This window comes from Prinia subflava, chromosome 15, assembly GCF_021018805.1.
Source record: "Prinia subflava isolate CZ2003 ecotype Zambia chromosome 15, Cam_Psub_1.2, whole genome shotgun sequence".
Lineage (NCBI taxonomy): Eukaryota > Metazoa > Chordata > Aves > Passeriformes > Cisticolidae > Prinia > Prinia subflava.
The window spans coordinates 12,921,080-12,933,931 of record NC_086261.1 but is presented as its reverse complement, the minus strand read 5'-3'; the positions used below and the strand labels follow the sequence as shown (position 1 = coordinate 12,933,931).

General features: G+C 36.8%; 1 protein-coding gene across 5 annotated transcripts in view; it reads left to right on the top strand.

Annotated features, from left to right (window-relative positions):
* Positions 1-12,470, top strand: part of NEDD4 (NEDD4 E3 ubiquitin protein ligase) — a 50,535-nt gene extending 38,065 nt beyond the window's left edge. For all 5 annotated transcript variants that reach the window (XM_063412460.1, XM_063412459.1, XM_063412456.1 and 2 more), the window contains 15 exons: positions 406-483; positions 743-797; positions 887-945; positions 1,804-1,869; positions 3,128-3,357; positions 3,886-4,007; positions 4,106-4,176; positions 5,450-5,545; positions 6,558-6,631; positions 6,791-6,851; positions 7,412-7,471; positions 7,567-7,674; positions 8,270-8,366; positions 10,526-10,598; positions 10,676-12,470. In XM_063412460.1, coding sequence (XP_063268530.1) covers positions 406-483; positions 743-797; positions 887-945; positions 1,804-1,869; positions 3,128-3,357; positions 3,886-4,007; positions 4,106-4,176; positions 5,450-5,545; positions 6,558-6,631; positions 6,791-6,851; positions 7,412-7,471; positions 7,567-7,674; positions 8,270-8,366; positions 10,526-10,598; positions 10,676-10,778 — 1,353 coding nt within the window. In that variant the 3' untranslated portion in view covers positions 10,779-12,470. The remainder of the gene's footprint in view (positions 1-405; positions 484-742; positions 798-886; positions 946-1,803; positions 1,870-3,127; positions 3,358-3,885; positions 4,008-4,105; positions 4,177-5,449; positions 5,546-6,557; positions 6,632-6,790; positions 6,852-7,411; positions 7,472-7,566; positions 7,675-8,269; positions 8,367-10,525; positions 10,599-10,675) is intronic.
* The last annotated feature ends 382 nt before the right edge of the window (positions 12,471-12,852 follow it).

The following is a 12,852-nucleotide window of genomic DNA, read 5'->3' as shown; positions in this document are numbered from 1 at the left end:
TACTCTCCAGGTAGATGAAAAGAACTCAACACAATCACCTTCATCGTAGCTCCCACAAAAAACCCCAGCATATCAACCAAACAAAAACCCCACCAAACCCAAAAAGTATAAGGTGTGTCAGAAATCGTGTGGAAAGAGTAATTTGACTCAATTATGCAAAAATTGAGTTGAATGAGGGGTTTATATTTATATATATGTAAATAAATTGAGAAGTTACTAGAAAAGTATTGTAAATTACTGGAGGAGTGAGAATCTGCAAGGATTCTTCTGGATGCAGAATATACAACCATTACCTAATTGGTACTAAGCATATTCTTTACAAACCCATTAATAAAGTCAAAAAAAATTGAAAGCAAAACAAGACAGCAGAAGGATTTTAACATGCTGCTTGTTTTCTTTTCAAAGGAAGATCCAAGACTGAAAATTTCTGCTCATCCAAGGAGAAAGACTTCCCTAGATCCAGTTGACCTGGGCCCATTACCAGTAAGTAAACCATTCTGTACTTGTTCTGCAGATGAAACAATTTAACTGTTTACGTCAGCATTATTGAAATTTGCACATGAGGAAATGCAGCCTGCCTTTTCCTACAAAAAATACTGTTTTGAATTTCAGTGCTGATAGTAGATGGAGGAGGAATACCCACAACTGCAGATTATGTTGAGTTCTGTGCACACTATATGATCAGAAATTTATAATAAAAAATTTAATAAAAATGTGTAATAAAAATGTTGCCTTTTTACAGCCAGGGTGGGAAGAGAGAACTCACACAGATGGAAGAATATTCTTCATAAACCACAGTATGTACAATGCAATATTCTTCCCTACTCATAATTTTATTTGTGAATATTATGTAAATTCATGGAACTAATTTTAAAATGTCTTGCAGATACGAAAAGAACACAGTGGGAGGATCCTCGACTGCAGAATGTGGCAATAACTGGACCAGTAAGCTTTCCTAATGTAGATTTTCATATTTTTCAGAAATACTGTCAATAGAATCCAAACAAGCACTTGTCATGTATCAGTTAGTCAGTGCAGTAAGTGAAACTTTCAGGGTGTTTGAACAAAGCATTTTTATTTCTTTTTAAAGACTGTTTAGAAAGCTTTCTGGGGAAATGGTCTTTAAATGCCAGAAAGAAAAAGCAGCTCTCATGGTAGTAAGAAAGTTTCTTTTAGACTGGGGAGAGGGCTTTGATGTGGGTAAGAAAGTCTGTTTATTTTTTGTCCACACTAGCTGGATTTTACTTTTCATAAAATAAATTTGAGAAAAAAAAGAAAAAGAAAAAAAAAGGGCTTAAAGAGGAATTAAATTAATTTTCAACTGAAAAATAATTATCCAGCTTCAGTACTTAATCTGAAGTGTGAAATTACCAGAACTAATTGCAAAGATAGTTTGCATTACAATTATAGATGGGTTTTAATGTTCAGCTGATATCTGTGTTTATTAATAGCCTGGGTATGTAAACAACCTTCCCTGTCCATGGAAAACAGAGGTGTTTGTAGCCAGGTCTCTCATGATACAGCAGGGAAATGGACGCGTTATGGACGTCACCAAAGGCATTTTGGTCACTTTGATCTGGGCCACTCAGGGCTCTCAGGCAGTTACATCAGCTAATGGGGAAGCACAGCAGGAATTCTTTGGATCTGATCTGAACAGAGAAGTGCTTTTCATTCGTGGTGTTTATAAATTGGAAGTCTCCCCTGGCACTCAGTGAAACATGTATTCCTGTTATCTCAGAATTTGAAGGGACTGTCTGTGTTTCACCAGACACATGAGACTTTTTTCTTTTTTTTCCCCCAAAGGCTGTGCCTTACTCCAGGGACTATAAGCGAAAGTATGAATTCTTCAGGAAGAAATTGAAGAAACAGGTTAGTAATCAGTAGGAATCCAGCAGAAGGTTATGAAACTTAGGCCCTTAAAAAAGGGAAACCTTAGGTTACAGGGAAGGTAAATTTACTGCCTGATCACAAATACGTTTGTGCAGCACCAACTTGGTAACAATTAGCATTTACCCTAACTAGCAGGGTTTGTGACTTTATGCACTCATGAGACTGCAAGCAATCTAATTTAAAAAGTAGAAATTCTCAAAGGTTAAAATGTTGTGAACCTGAAAGTAAGACTGGCAACAGAAAAGTTTGGAAATCACTGATCAAGCATAGAATAATTTTTGAAAGTCAGAATATGTAAAGTTCTCAGAATATATTTTATTCTGTCTATGTAGAAGTCTCTACTGTCATCATGATCAGGCTGGATGACTGCAATAAATTGTTACAGCCTCAAAATCTGAAGTTTATGAATCTTGTTTCCAAACTAGTTTGACGTGGCAGTGCCAGGTATATTTATAACATGCAGCATAAAAGACTGTAAATAGCATCTGAACAGCCAGATAACAATGAGTCTGCACTAGTTCAATCAAATTTTACATCCTTGGGAGATATTTTACATCTATAATAATAGCCTTTGGGTTTAGATCCATGCTTCACCTTCTATCTGCCAAGTCTGCCTATGCATTTTGAGCTGACAGGTAAATTGCACACAATTATATATGCACCTCATTTTTTGTATTCCTAGTCCAGCAAGATTGACATTCATTCAAATGTCAGTATCTCAATCTGAGAAGTGATAGAGAGATCAGCCACACAATACGATTGTGGTAGTTTAAGATTTAAATACAACTGTAAATTTTGTCTTAAGTAAGAGAACAGGACACCTAAGCTCATAGAATATTGAACTAGAAGGTGAAATAAGTCAGGTAAAATGGTTCCAGATAATTTTATGTGTCAACTGTGAGCTGTTTTTAATCAAGTGTGTAATATGATAAATGTTCAGTGTCAGGAGAGACTCCTTGCTGCATGCAGAACAACTGCTCATATGCTGTTACTAATAAGAACTTACTTTAACTGTATGTTCATAGTATGGAATAGAAGTTAGTATCTGAAATTCTCTTTGCTAGTTGAATTGTAGGTAAATAGAGCCTCTTTTCAATCATACTGTGTTATGTTTCCAAGTTATGTAAGGAAAGGGTTTCTGTGCCCTCTTTGCCTATTTTCAGAATCTGCACATTCTACAAAACTAAGATGCTAGGTTTTGTTTCATTATTCTTTATTTTCATATTCTCTTTTTTAGAGTGATATTCCAAATAGGTTTGAGATGAAAATTCATCGCACAACAATCCTTGAAGATTCTTACAGAAGAATTATAGCTGTAAAGAGAGCAGATTTCCTTAAAGCAAGACTTTGGATTGAATTTGATGGTGAAAAAGGTTTAGACTATGGAGGAGTGGCCAGGGAATGGTTCTTCCTTCTCTCTAAAGAAATGTTTAATCCTTATTATGGATTGTTTGAATATTCAGCTACGTAAGTAATACCACTCTGGAAGACATGAAAACTTAGGAAAAGAAATTGTATTTCTCATACCTTCTTTAAAAATGGGGTTCCTGCCACCCTTGCAAATGTGTGGGAGGGTTTAGTTGAAAATAACTGTGATGATCCATGCACAGTTGCTTGACAGAAGAGTAGAGTGGAGACAGTACTTGTGGGGTTTTTTACAGCAGTCTGACATGAGCCATGGCATTTTTGCATGGACAAGCATGTGCTTGCAACCATCTCCTGCATACAGAACAGGCAGCATGTAACCAGTAATGCAGAGAATGTTATTGTGATTAAACATGAATGGGAGTTAATCCCTTCTCTTTGGTAGTTCGTGGTGGTTGTTTCTGATATACTAATAGTCTTCTATTGCATATTGTTTAATATTAGATATCATCATGAAAAGCAATAACTGATTTAATACGTGATGTATTTCAGATCTTCAAATGTGAGACTGTTCCAATAGTCCAACATTTTGTTTTTCTTTCTCTTCCCTGCTCCCTCCTTCAACTTCAGAGATAACTATACCCTGCAGATCAATCCCAACTCTGGACTTTGCAATGAAGATCATCTCTCTTATTTCAAGTTTATAGGTCGTGTGGCTGGAATGGCTGTTTACCATGGCAAACTTTTGGATGGTTAGTATTTATCTAAAGTAATGTGATATTTAGTTAATTATTGTGTGTATTTTGAGTCCTAAGTTACATCTGTTAAATTTATTTCTTCTTCTTTAAAGCCTTTTTTATTCGTCCTTTTTACAAGATGATGCTCCAAAAACCAATAACACTACATGATATGGAGTCTGTGGTATGTAATTTGCTTTATCATGTAAATAAATTTCATGTTAGTTTATAATTTATATGTGTGTATGTATATATATATATATTCAATGATATTTTGAAGGTTGACAATGCATGATTCAAAGATACCTTAGGTTACATTTTTTGTAAGTCTGTAAGTTGTATAGGAATTAAAACTTCCAATGAAAATCAAAGACTTAGACTCAGGTTCAAGTAAGTTAAGCTGTATTGGAAACTTGAACCTAAACTTTTATGATGTTTTCTTAAAATATTTTAGACACTGTGTTTTTATAAATCTGTTTAAAATAAATCTGCTTTTTATGAATCAGTTTTTCATCTGTTACTGGTTTTGCTGCCCTTTAAGATAACAGCATGTAGTTGTTGTCTGTTTCCGAGTAATAGATTTATAGATGTGTCCTGATTATTTTTGTTTTGATTTGTTTTTTTTCAGTACTCTAGAATGATGGAATGGTTTGGGTGCAGGGCAGGGACACTTCCACTATCCCAGGTTGCTCCAAGCCCTGTCCAACCTGGCCTTGAACATTTCCAGGGATGGGGCAGCCACAGCTTCTCTGGGCACCCTGTGCCAGTGACTCACCACGCTCACAGGGAGGAATTTCTTAATATCCGAGCTAAATCTACCCTGCTCATCCCGTCACTGCACTCCCTGATAGAAGGTCCCTCACCATCTGTTCTGTAGCTCCTGTGTTGAGACTGGAAGGTGCTGTAAGCCCTCCTGAAGCCCTCTCTCCTCCAGCTCTCCCAGCCTGTCCCCAGAGCAGAGGTGCTCCAGCCCTGTAGCATCTTGGTGGCCTCCTCTGGACTCGCTGCAGCAGCTCCATGTCCTTTTGCTGGGGGCCCCAGAGCTGGGCACAGCTGAGTGGGGACAGAGTCACCTTCCTCGAACTTCTGGTCACAGTGCTTTGGAGGGAGCCATGGTGTGATTGGCTTTATCTTAATTTTCATTTCCTAAGGCTCTTTGTAGTAATGCCTGACAATAAAAAGAAGATAAATAGAGGATGAGAGACAAGAGGAGAGTCCAAAATACATTACTTCAGATAGTGCTATACCATCTTACCACCATTTTGCTAAGTGAGACATCTACATAGATTGGTGAGCCATTGGGTTTCAAAGGTCTTCAGAGCTTTGTACAACTGCAGTGTCTCTGTATCCAGTATAGGATTACCCTAGGCAGTGTTCACTGGGCTGTCATGGAACCTCTTGCATTTCATAAGGTGGCTACTTTATTTAGTATTTACTGTTTTGTAATTCTCTCTTAGGACAGTGAATATTACAATTCTCTGAGATGGATTCTTGAAAATGATCCAACAGAACTGGACCTCAGATTCATAGTTGATGAAGAACTTTTTGGTCAGGTTAGTATGTTCATGTAATGTAGAAAAGACAAAACATGACAGAAAATACTTGACCTGTGAAATTAGGGGATTTTATCTGCATGGTGTTAAGAAAACCCCTTTGCTCACTCAGCTCTTTCCACTCATGCAGTACTTTCAACCTGGTATGATAAAGGACTTAGAAATAAGCAGAGCTTTAAAAAATTGCTTGCACTTTTTTGTTGACTACTACTTGCATTGAAATGTAGCTTTGCTGTGAAGGCAACAAAGACTGATACCCATCGTACATTATTTGGTCTGGAGTAGAGGTTGGGTTTATGTGATTGGCTGGGAAGGATGAGCTCCTTTGGAAACTCATGGAATCACTGGGAGAGAACACGTTTCCTTTCTCTTGAGATGTACTAGAAACCTATAGAATAAACAAGTTTGTTATTTCATACAAAGCTATTTAAGATAAGTCATGTAGAAATAACGCAAGTCTTGAACAGAACTTCCAAATTACAGTTGCCAGCTAGATCTAAGGATAATAACCTTTGTGGTCTTGTGCAACAGCAGTGATCCTAAGAAGAAGCAATGAAAATGTACATCCATGGTAACTGTAAATGAGATATTTGTCTTGGGAGGTTCTAGTAGTATAAATCACTTTGTAAGAGAGATGTATATTGATTCACTTACTAGGATCATTGCTGAAGTGGTTTCTGTAATTGTTTTTGCTTGAGATTTGGAGTGAGGGCTGGGTCATGGAATATGCAGTTGTAGAAGCGTGCCTTACTCTGAACCTGGTGCAGTCTTGGGCAGTGTGTTGTAGCAGGTCAGAAAAAATGGAGGTTTCCCATTGCACCCCTCAATAATACAAATATATTTTTTAAAATGTACAACATTCTATTTATTAGGTGACCTGGGTGACTGGATCTGTTTCTCATAGTTCTCAAATTCAGCAGTTTTTGAGAGTTGCATGAATTACCTAGTTTTAACATAGGAATTCTGTTATATATTCACCTTGTTTAAGACCTGCTCTGTGCATTGCCTTTAGACCCATCAACATGAACTGAAAAGTGGTGGATCAGAAATCGTTGTCACCAACAAGAACAAGAGAGACTACATTCAGTGAGTAGTGGCTGCTGTGTGCAGTGCAACTCTCTGGATTGCCCTCTAGTACAGGGGCTCTGTGCTAGCTTGATTTACAAAAGGAAGTTCTTGCTTTGTATATAAATCACTTTTATTTTAAATGTGGTTTTGTTTGGTTTGGTTTTTTTTTTTTTGCAGTCTTGTAATTCAGTGGAGATTTGTGAGCCGAGTACAGAAACAAATGACAGCCTTTAAAGAGGTATAGTTTTAATTACAAAATAAATTCTTCTAAGAGCTTGTTGCAAGTGATTTTAAGGGTTTTTGGATACTCTGAGGACCCACTAATAATTTTGTTAAAAGTATAAAAAAAGGCAGTGATACTGTTTGTAGTGTCAGCTTTGAATTATTTCAGAACTAAAAATATTTTGGTATGTTTTTACTGAGGTGTTTAATTCATCTTGAAAAATTGGCTTATTTCTCAATCCTGACTGACAGCTTTAGCTGTAGAGCAAACTGTTTAATGATCTTCAGAAGTTAAACTTAATTTAATTATATTAGTTTGATTTAAACTAGGCAATTTACCCTTTTTTGTACAAATTGTATTACATAGATGATATTCAGACTTCCACACTCATCACTCGGATGTGAGAAATCAGTTAAAAGTACTATAACAAAACTGGGAACTTCTGGTGTCCAAACATCTGCATTTGATATATTGCTTTGGTTATGTTTACCAAAGCCTCTAAATGTCCTTCTCCATGACTAAAAATGCTAGAATAATGTTGCCTTGATTTTTACAAACTTCCTCATCTTTTTTAGGGCTTTTTTGAACTAATACCACAGGATCTGATTAAAATTTTTGATGAAAATGAGCTAGAGGTAGGTGTATCATAGAAAAAAAACCCAAATTATGTCGAAGCTTTAGTTTACTGACTTAAATTTTGTTGTTATTTGTTTTTTTTTTATCTGTGTAGCTACTCATGTGTGGATTGGGAGACGTGGATGTGGCTGATTGGAAATTACACACAAAATACAAAAATGGCTACAACATAAACCATCAAGTAATACAGTGGTTCTGGAAGGTATAACGAAGTTCTAATATTTTTCTTATAGAAAATGTGTTCGAAATCTGCTGCCTTTCTGGTAGTTTATAGTTTCATTCATTATAAAAGGTTAGGTAAATATTATTTGACCATTAAAATTCCTGAGAAAGTAAGAAAACTAACGATGAGATGCATGGTAAAAATGTAAATGCAGTACTGATGCTTGCTTTTAAAAAAAATCCCTGTCTCACTGGGGTTAAAAATGTTTGTGTAGGTTTTCCTGGCATGGTTACACTAAAGAGGTGTTAAACTCTTCTGTTTAATAAATTACTGGAATTTGGCTTCTAGTTCATAACATCAAGAAACTTCAAAGAAAGTAGGAGGCCAAATCTTCAAGGGAAGCATTTTAACAGCCTGCTAAGCCAGTAACCATACTCTCATTACAGTGCCATTAAAAAATTGTTGACTTCATAGCTTTAAGCAATAAGGAGAGAAGCAGACTGTGTGTCACTAAAAAAATGCATATGTATATCATAGATAATGATTTAGAGGTAGATACCCTGTTGCATAAGTCTAGTAGCTTAAAACTTAAATTTAAAAAGAGATCTTTAATTGTAATCATTATCATACATAGGCAGTGTTAATGATGGACTCTGAAAAGAGAATAAGATTACTTCAGTTTGTTACTGGCACATCACGCGTTCCCATGAATGGATTTGCTGAGCTGTATGGTGAGTACTTAAGATTATCTTCACAATTAAGTAACAAAGAACCCGATACCAACGTTGTCCTCATCTTTGACTTCAGACATTGTCAAATTATTTTTCAAATTTTGTTTTAAATTTTACTAAGTACTGGCAATTATACGAAACAAAGTTAGAGAAGAGTCACTTCTTTCACGTGTTTCTTATGTTCTGTAAATACTTCGTTTTAATTCTGATTTTGGTAGTTTTTAAATGTATAGGAGTTCTCAAATGAATGTGGATTTTTAAAGTTCTCAAGAGCTGCAAAAATCCCTGTTTAACACATGATTGAGCTTGAAGAAAATTCCCAGTTATCCAAGATCTGATTACAAAGACATGCTGGCATCAGCAGTTAACTTCAGTTCCACAACTGCTTTTATCTGCTCACAAGCCACGGTTGTACAGATGCAGTTGTTTGTAAGGATATACTCCGAAGGGGTCCACTGAAATGACACGAGTTAAACATAAAGTCACAAGAAAAGTACTGAAGCCACAATGCCGAGACTGAAACAAGCAGAGGACAGCAGGGAGCAAATTTCAATAGCAAAGGCAGAAAAGCCACTGCGGGCAAGCAGATAGAGCAGCCCACAAAGGGTGGGGATGCTTGGCTTAGGGGAAGGCTGTTCTCAGCTGCCATCAGCTATTATGTTTTCTGCTAGACTACTTTATTAAGGCTAAAAGTGCTTGAGATGCTGTGCAAACGACTGAATAGCCTAACTTGCCTCTTTGATTAAACATTTCCTTTTTTATAAACAAGACATTATTTTGTTTATAAAACAAAAGGATTATGAACAAAACCACCCATCATGTGTTCCCATTTCTCCATGTCTTAATTTTCATTGTAAATACTTGGTTTATTTTTATTGTTGTTGTTGTTCCATCAGTAAATGAACTGTGAGTTCCAGTGGGAGGAGCAGTGTGCTCAGCAGGCTTGGCCATGTGTCTGCTGCTTCACCCAAGCCTTGGCATTGATGGTGGTACAGCACATGCCCATCACAGGGGAACCCAGGCAGAATTCTGCTGCCTCGGGAGCTCTGCTTAGTTGTTTAAGAATGCTACTAGAGATAGAACTAAGAATTGATACAGGGAAAGAAACTGCTGAGGTTCTTGGCTTCCTTCTGCCCAGGGGTTAGAATATGCTTGGGCAGTATTCTGTAGTTGGATTCACTCACTCGTTAATGAAAAATTCAGCTGGCAGTTGTCTTGCACAGTGCTTTGCTTGTTTCTCTTACAGTTATTTCTGATGTACCATGGCCAGCATGCCATCCTTACAAACCCAGTAACAATTATGTTGTGCTGAAAGAGCTGTGTGTGGTTTCTCAGTGTTTTGTGCCGGCCCGTGGCGCATTGCTGCTGCTGGGCTGTTCCTTCCCACGCCCGCTCCGCAGCCCTGGAGCCGCTCCCTAGCGGACATCTCCCTCTCGTGGCACAGCCCGGCGTTTCTGCTCCTCAAACAAACCCGTGCGGGGCGCTGGGACACGGAACAGACATTCTCTGATGAGACAGAGGATTCTTTGTCTTTCTTTTAACTGCACGGTCTTCTCCCAGCTTAAGGAAACAGTTATCAAGTGCCCTTTGCATCTACTTGGTGTGAATTGGGAAGTGCCAGAAACTTTGAGAGATGAGATGCTATAGGACAGTTGTTAAAGGATAGAGGGACCTGGGGCTGCCCTTGCTCTCCAAAAATGTTCTCTTAGGTGCATAGGAACATCCTGGGAGTACACGCATGATTGCCATGTTTCCAAAAGTGCTTTTACTCTACTTTGTTGTTGTGTAGGTTGCTGTGACTACTTTCTACTAGGTTATAAAACTTGGCACGTGGTGATAAACATGTGTAAGTTTTTACATGCAAAACTTGTAACAGTATAAAATTGTCTTGTCCAGAAAATTTCAATGCCAGCTACTATGTATATACATTTACATCTTAAGCTTCTGAGTTAAGTTGTAAAAGTCTCTTGAAACTGAGGTGTAGCAAGAAATAATTAAAATACAAATGAATTGAGATTATTGACTATTACTGCCTATAGTCTGTATTTTATTCATGTAGATAGCTCCTTCTAATGTCAGAACAAATATGTCATAATTTGAATCTCTGATTTTAAAAGGATTTCATAATAGGATGAAAATTGATGTGTTCTTTTCTTCAGGTTCAAATGGACCACAGTTGTTCACAGTTGAACAGTGGGGTACCCCTGAAAAACTGCCAAGAGCTCATACCTGGTGAGTATTTAATTCAGATAAACTATAATCTCTAGTAAAAGTGATAAAATCATTAAGAGTTTTCATCTGTTTTTCAGCTTTAATCGGTTGGATTTGCCTCCATATGACTCGTTTGAAGATTTATGGGATAAACTTCTTCTAGCGATTGAAAACACTCAGGGTTTCGATGGGGTTGATTAAGACACAAACATAAAGTATGTTGGTCCAGTGCTGCAATTTCATTTTAAGGGTTTACAAAAAAGTTTGAATTTTCCAGGGACTACCATTGTATTTAGTCACATGGCTATTGAATCTTCATAGTATCACGTGTAAAATAACTAAGTATTAAAAATCACTAACTTTTGAAAATGTATTTTGTCATTTCCATAGTTTTGTGTATTTGGTGATACATGCAATATACACGTTGGATCAGCCAGTGCCAAGTAAGTCAAAAATGAAAATGTTTTTAGCAGTTGCCTCTTGTACAATATTTGAATCCTGCAGTAAACTACTGAAGTAAAGCTGTGAAGAAATCTTTGCAGAGGATTTAAATTTGATTTGCTGCTTTAAGAGGAACAACTGAAAATTTTAAACTGTTTTAAAAAAAACCCAGCCAAACAAAAAACCCCCAACAAACTTAATGTATTACAATATCACAATCTGTGCTGCTTCAGGCTCTTTGCAACAAATCTGCCCATAGCACCTTATAATTCAGCATACTAGATAAAACATTGGATAACATTTGTTTGCAGAACACTGACTTGATGACACAGTTTTTAGACTTCTGTTTCTAACTTGCTTTTGCTAAAATGGTGTAACAAACCCAAGATTTTTATAAAACACAAATAAGCAGCATAATTCTGAGTTTTAATGAGAAATTATATCCATTTTTTGTTTGAATTTGTATACTGATGTTGGTTTATTAAGTGTTCATCACTTTTTTTGATAAATTTGTAGTTAACGATAATATTTTCAATTCAGCCTTTTGCAACAAATCAATCTTAAAGTGAAATTTGTATGGATATCACTCAGTATAGTTACTGATAGTTAGAGGCCTTTATTATCCATTCTTGCAGTATTGCACTACATAACAATAAAGAACATGTTTACAGGGTTTTCTGGGCCAAATTCAGCAGTCTGTTATGTGCACACTCCTTTGAACTGCATGGAGATTATGCACATGTGATCAGGTGCAGAATTTGGTTCTTTGATATGTTTACAGGTTGCTAGTTTCTACAGCTGCATTTTTATATTTTTTTCTCCAGTGTTAGTCTAGAAACCAAATTTGTTAATACAGTATAACCAAAGTCATAACCAACAATGTGCAATTTATTGTAGATCAACTTGTCATATATAAATATTAGTTTGATTTCTTTTGTAAATGTGGGTATTTTTTGTATTAATGTTAACACTTTTTTCGAGCAAGTGCTGGTTAAAATTATTAGCAAAGTTGGTTCTTAAAGAAAAAAATTCGTTTGTATACCTGGCTTGCTCAAATTTTAACATTTTATTACCAATATGATTTGAGGAAATGACAGTACCTAGCTTTGGCCAGCAAATTTCTGTTTAGTCACAGTCTTTATAAATATGCAAGAAGGAAGTGTAGCACATCTCTCTCTGAAGACATGTAAATTATGTGACAAATGTTAATGGGTCTTAAGGGATATTTAAAATCCCACTTTGTTTTATCCTTTGACTAGGTCATTAGGACTGAGAGTATTACATGTAAATAAAGGTAACTTATACAAATTTCCCAAATCTATATGCAGTTTTGTAAAACGTGAATGATATATCAGTAAATCTGTATAGATTTGAATGTAGCAGGTTTTGTTGCATACTTTAAAGTATAAAATAAGGATCCTGAGAACATAAATAAAAGTTTATTCTAATAAATTGTGATTCAGTTCTTTGAAGTGCAAATCAATAAGCTTGAAATAGCAAGACTTGAGTAATTTTTATACTCCTAGGTAGGCCACGGCAGTATTTCAACCACAACATGCTGCTGCTTTTGCAGAGCTGTGAAGATGCAGCAGTGCTGTTTCCTGGTGTTCTGCTCCTGAGACGTGCAGCCTTGGAAAAACACACGTAGTGTTTCTGTGGAAGCTCTAGGTCACTAGTGAGCAGGTGAGGCAGGGCCAGGCTCCTCCCTCCCTGGGATCCTTCCCAGCAGGTGCACGGCTGGGTGGGGAGTGGGAGAGGGGCCCTGAAACCCTGCAGCAGCAGCAGGGAGAGCCCAGCAGCACATCCTTTCTGTGGGCTTTACATGAGGTTTGTG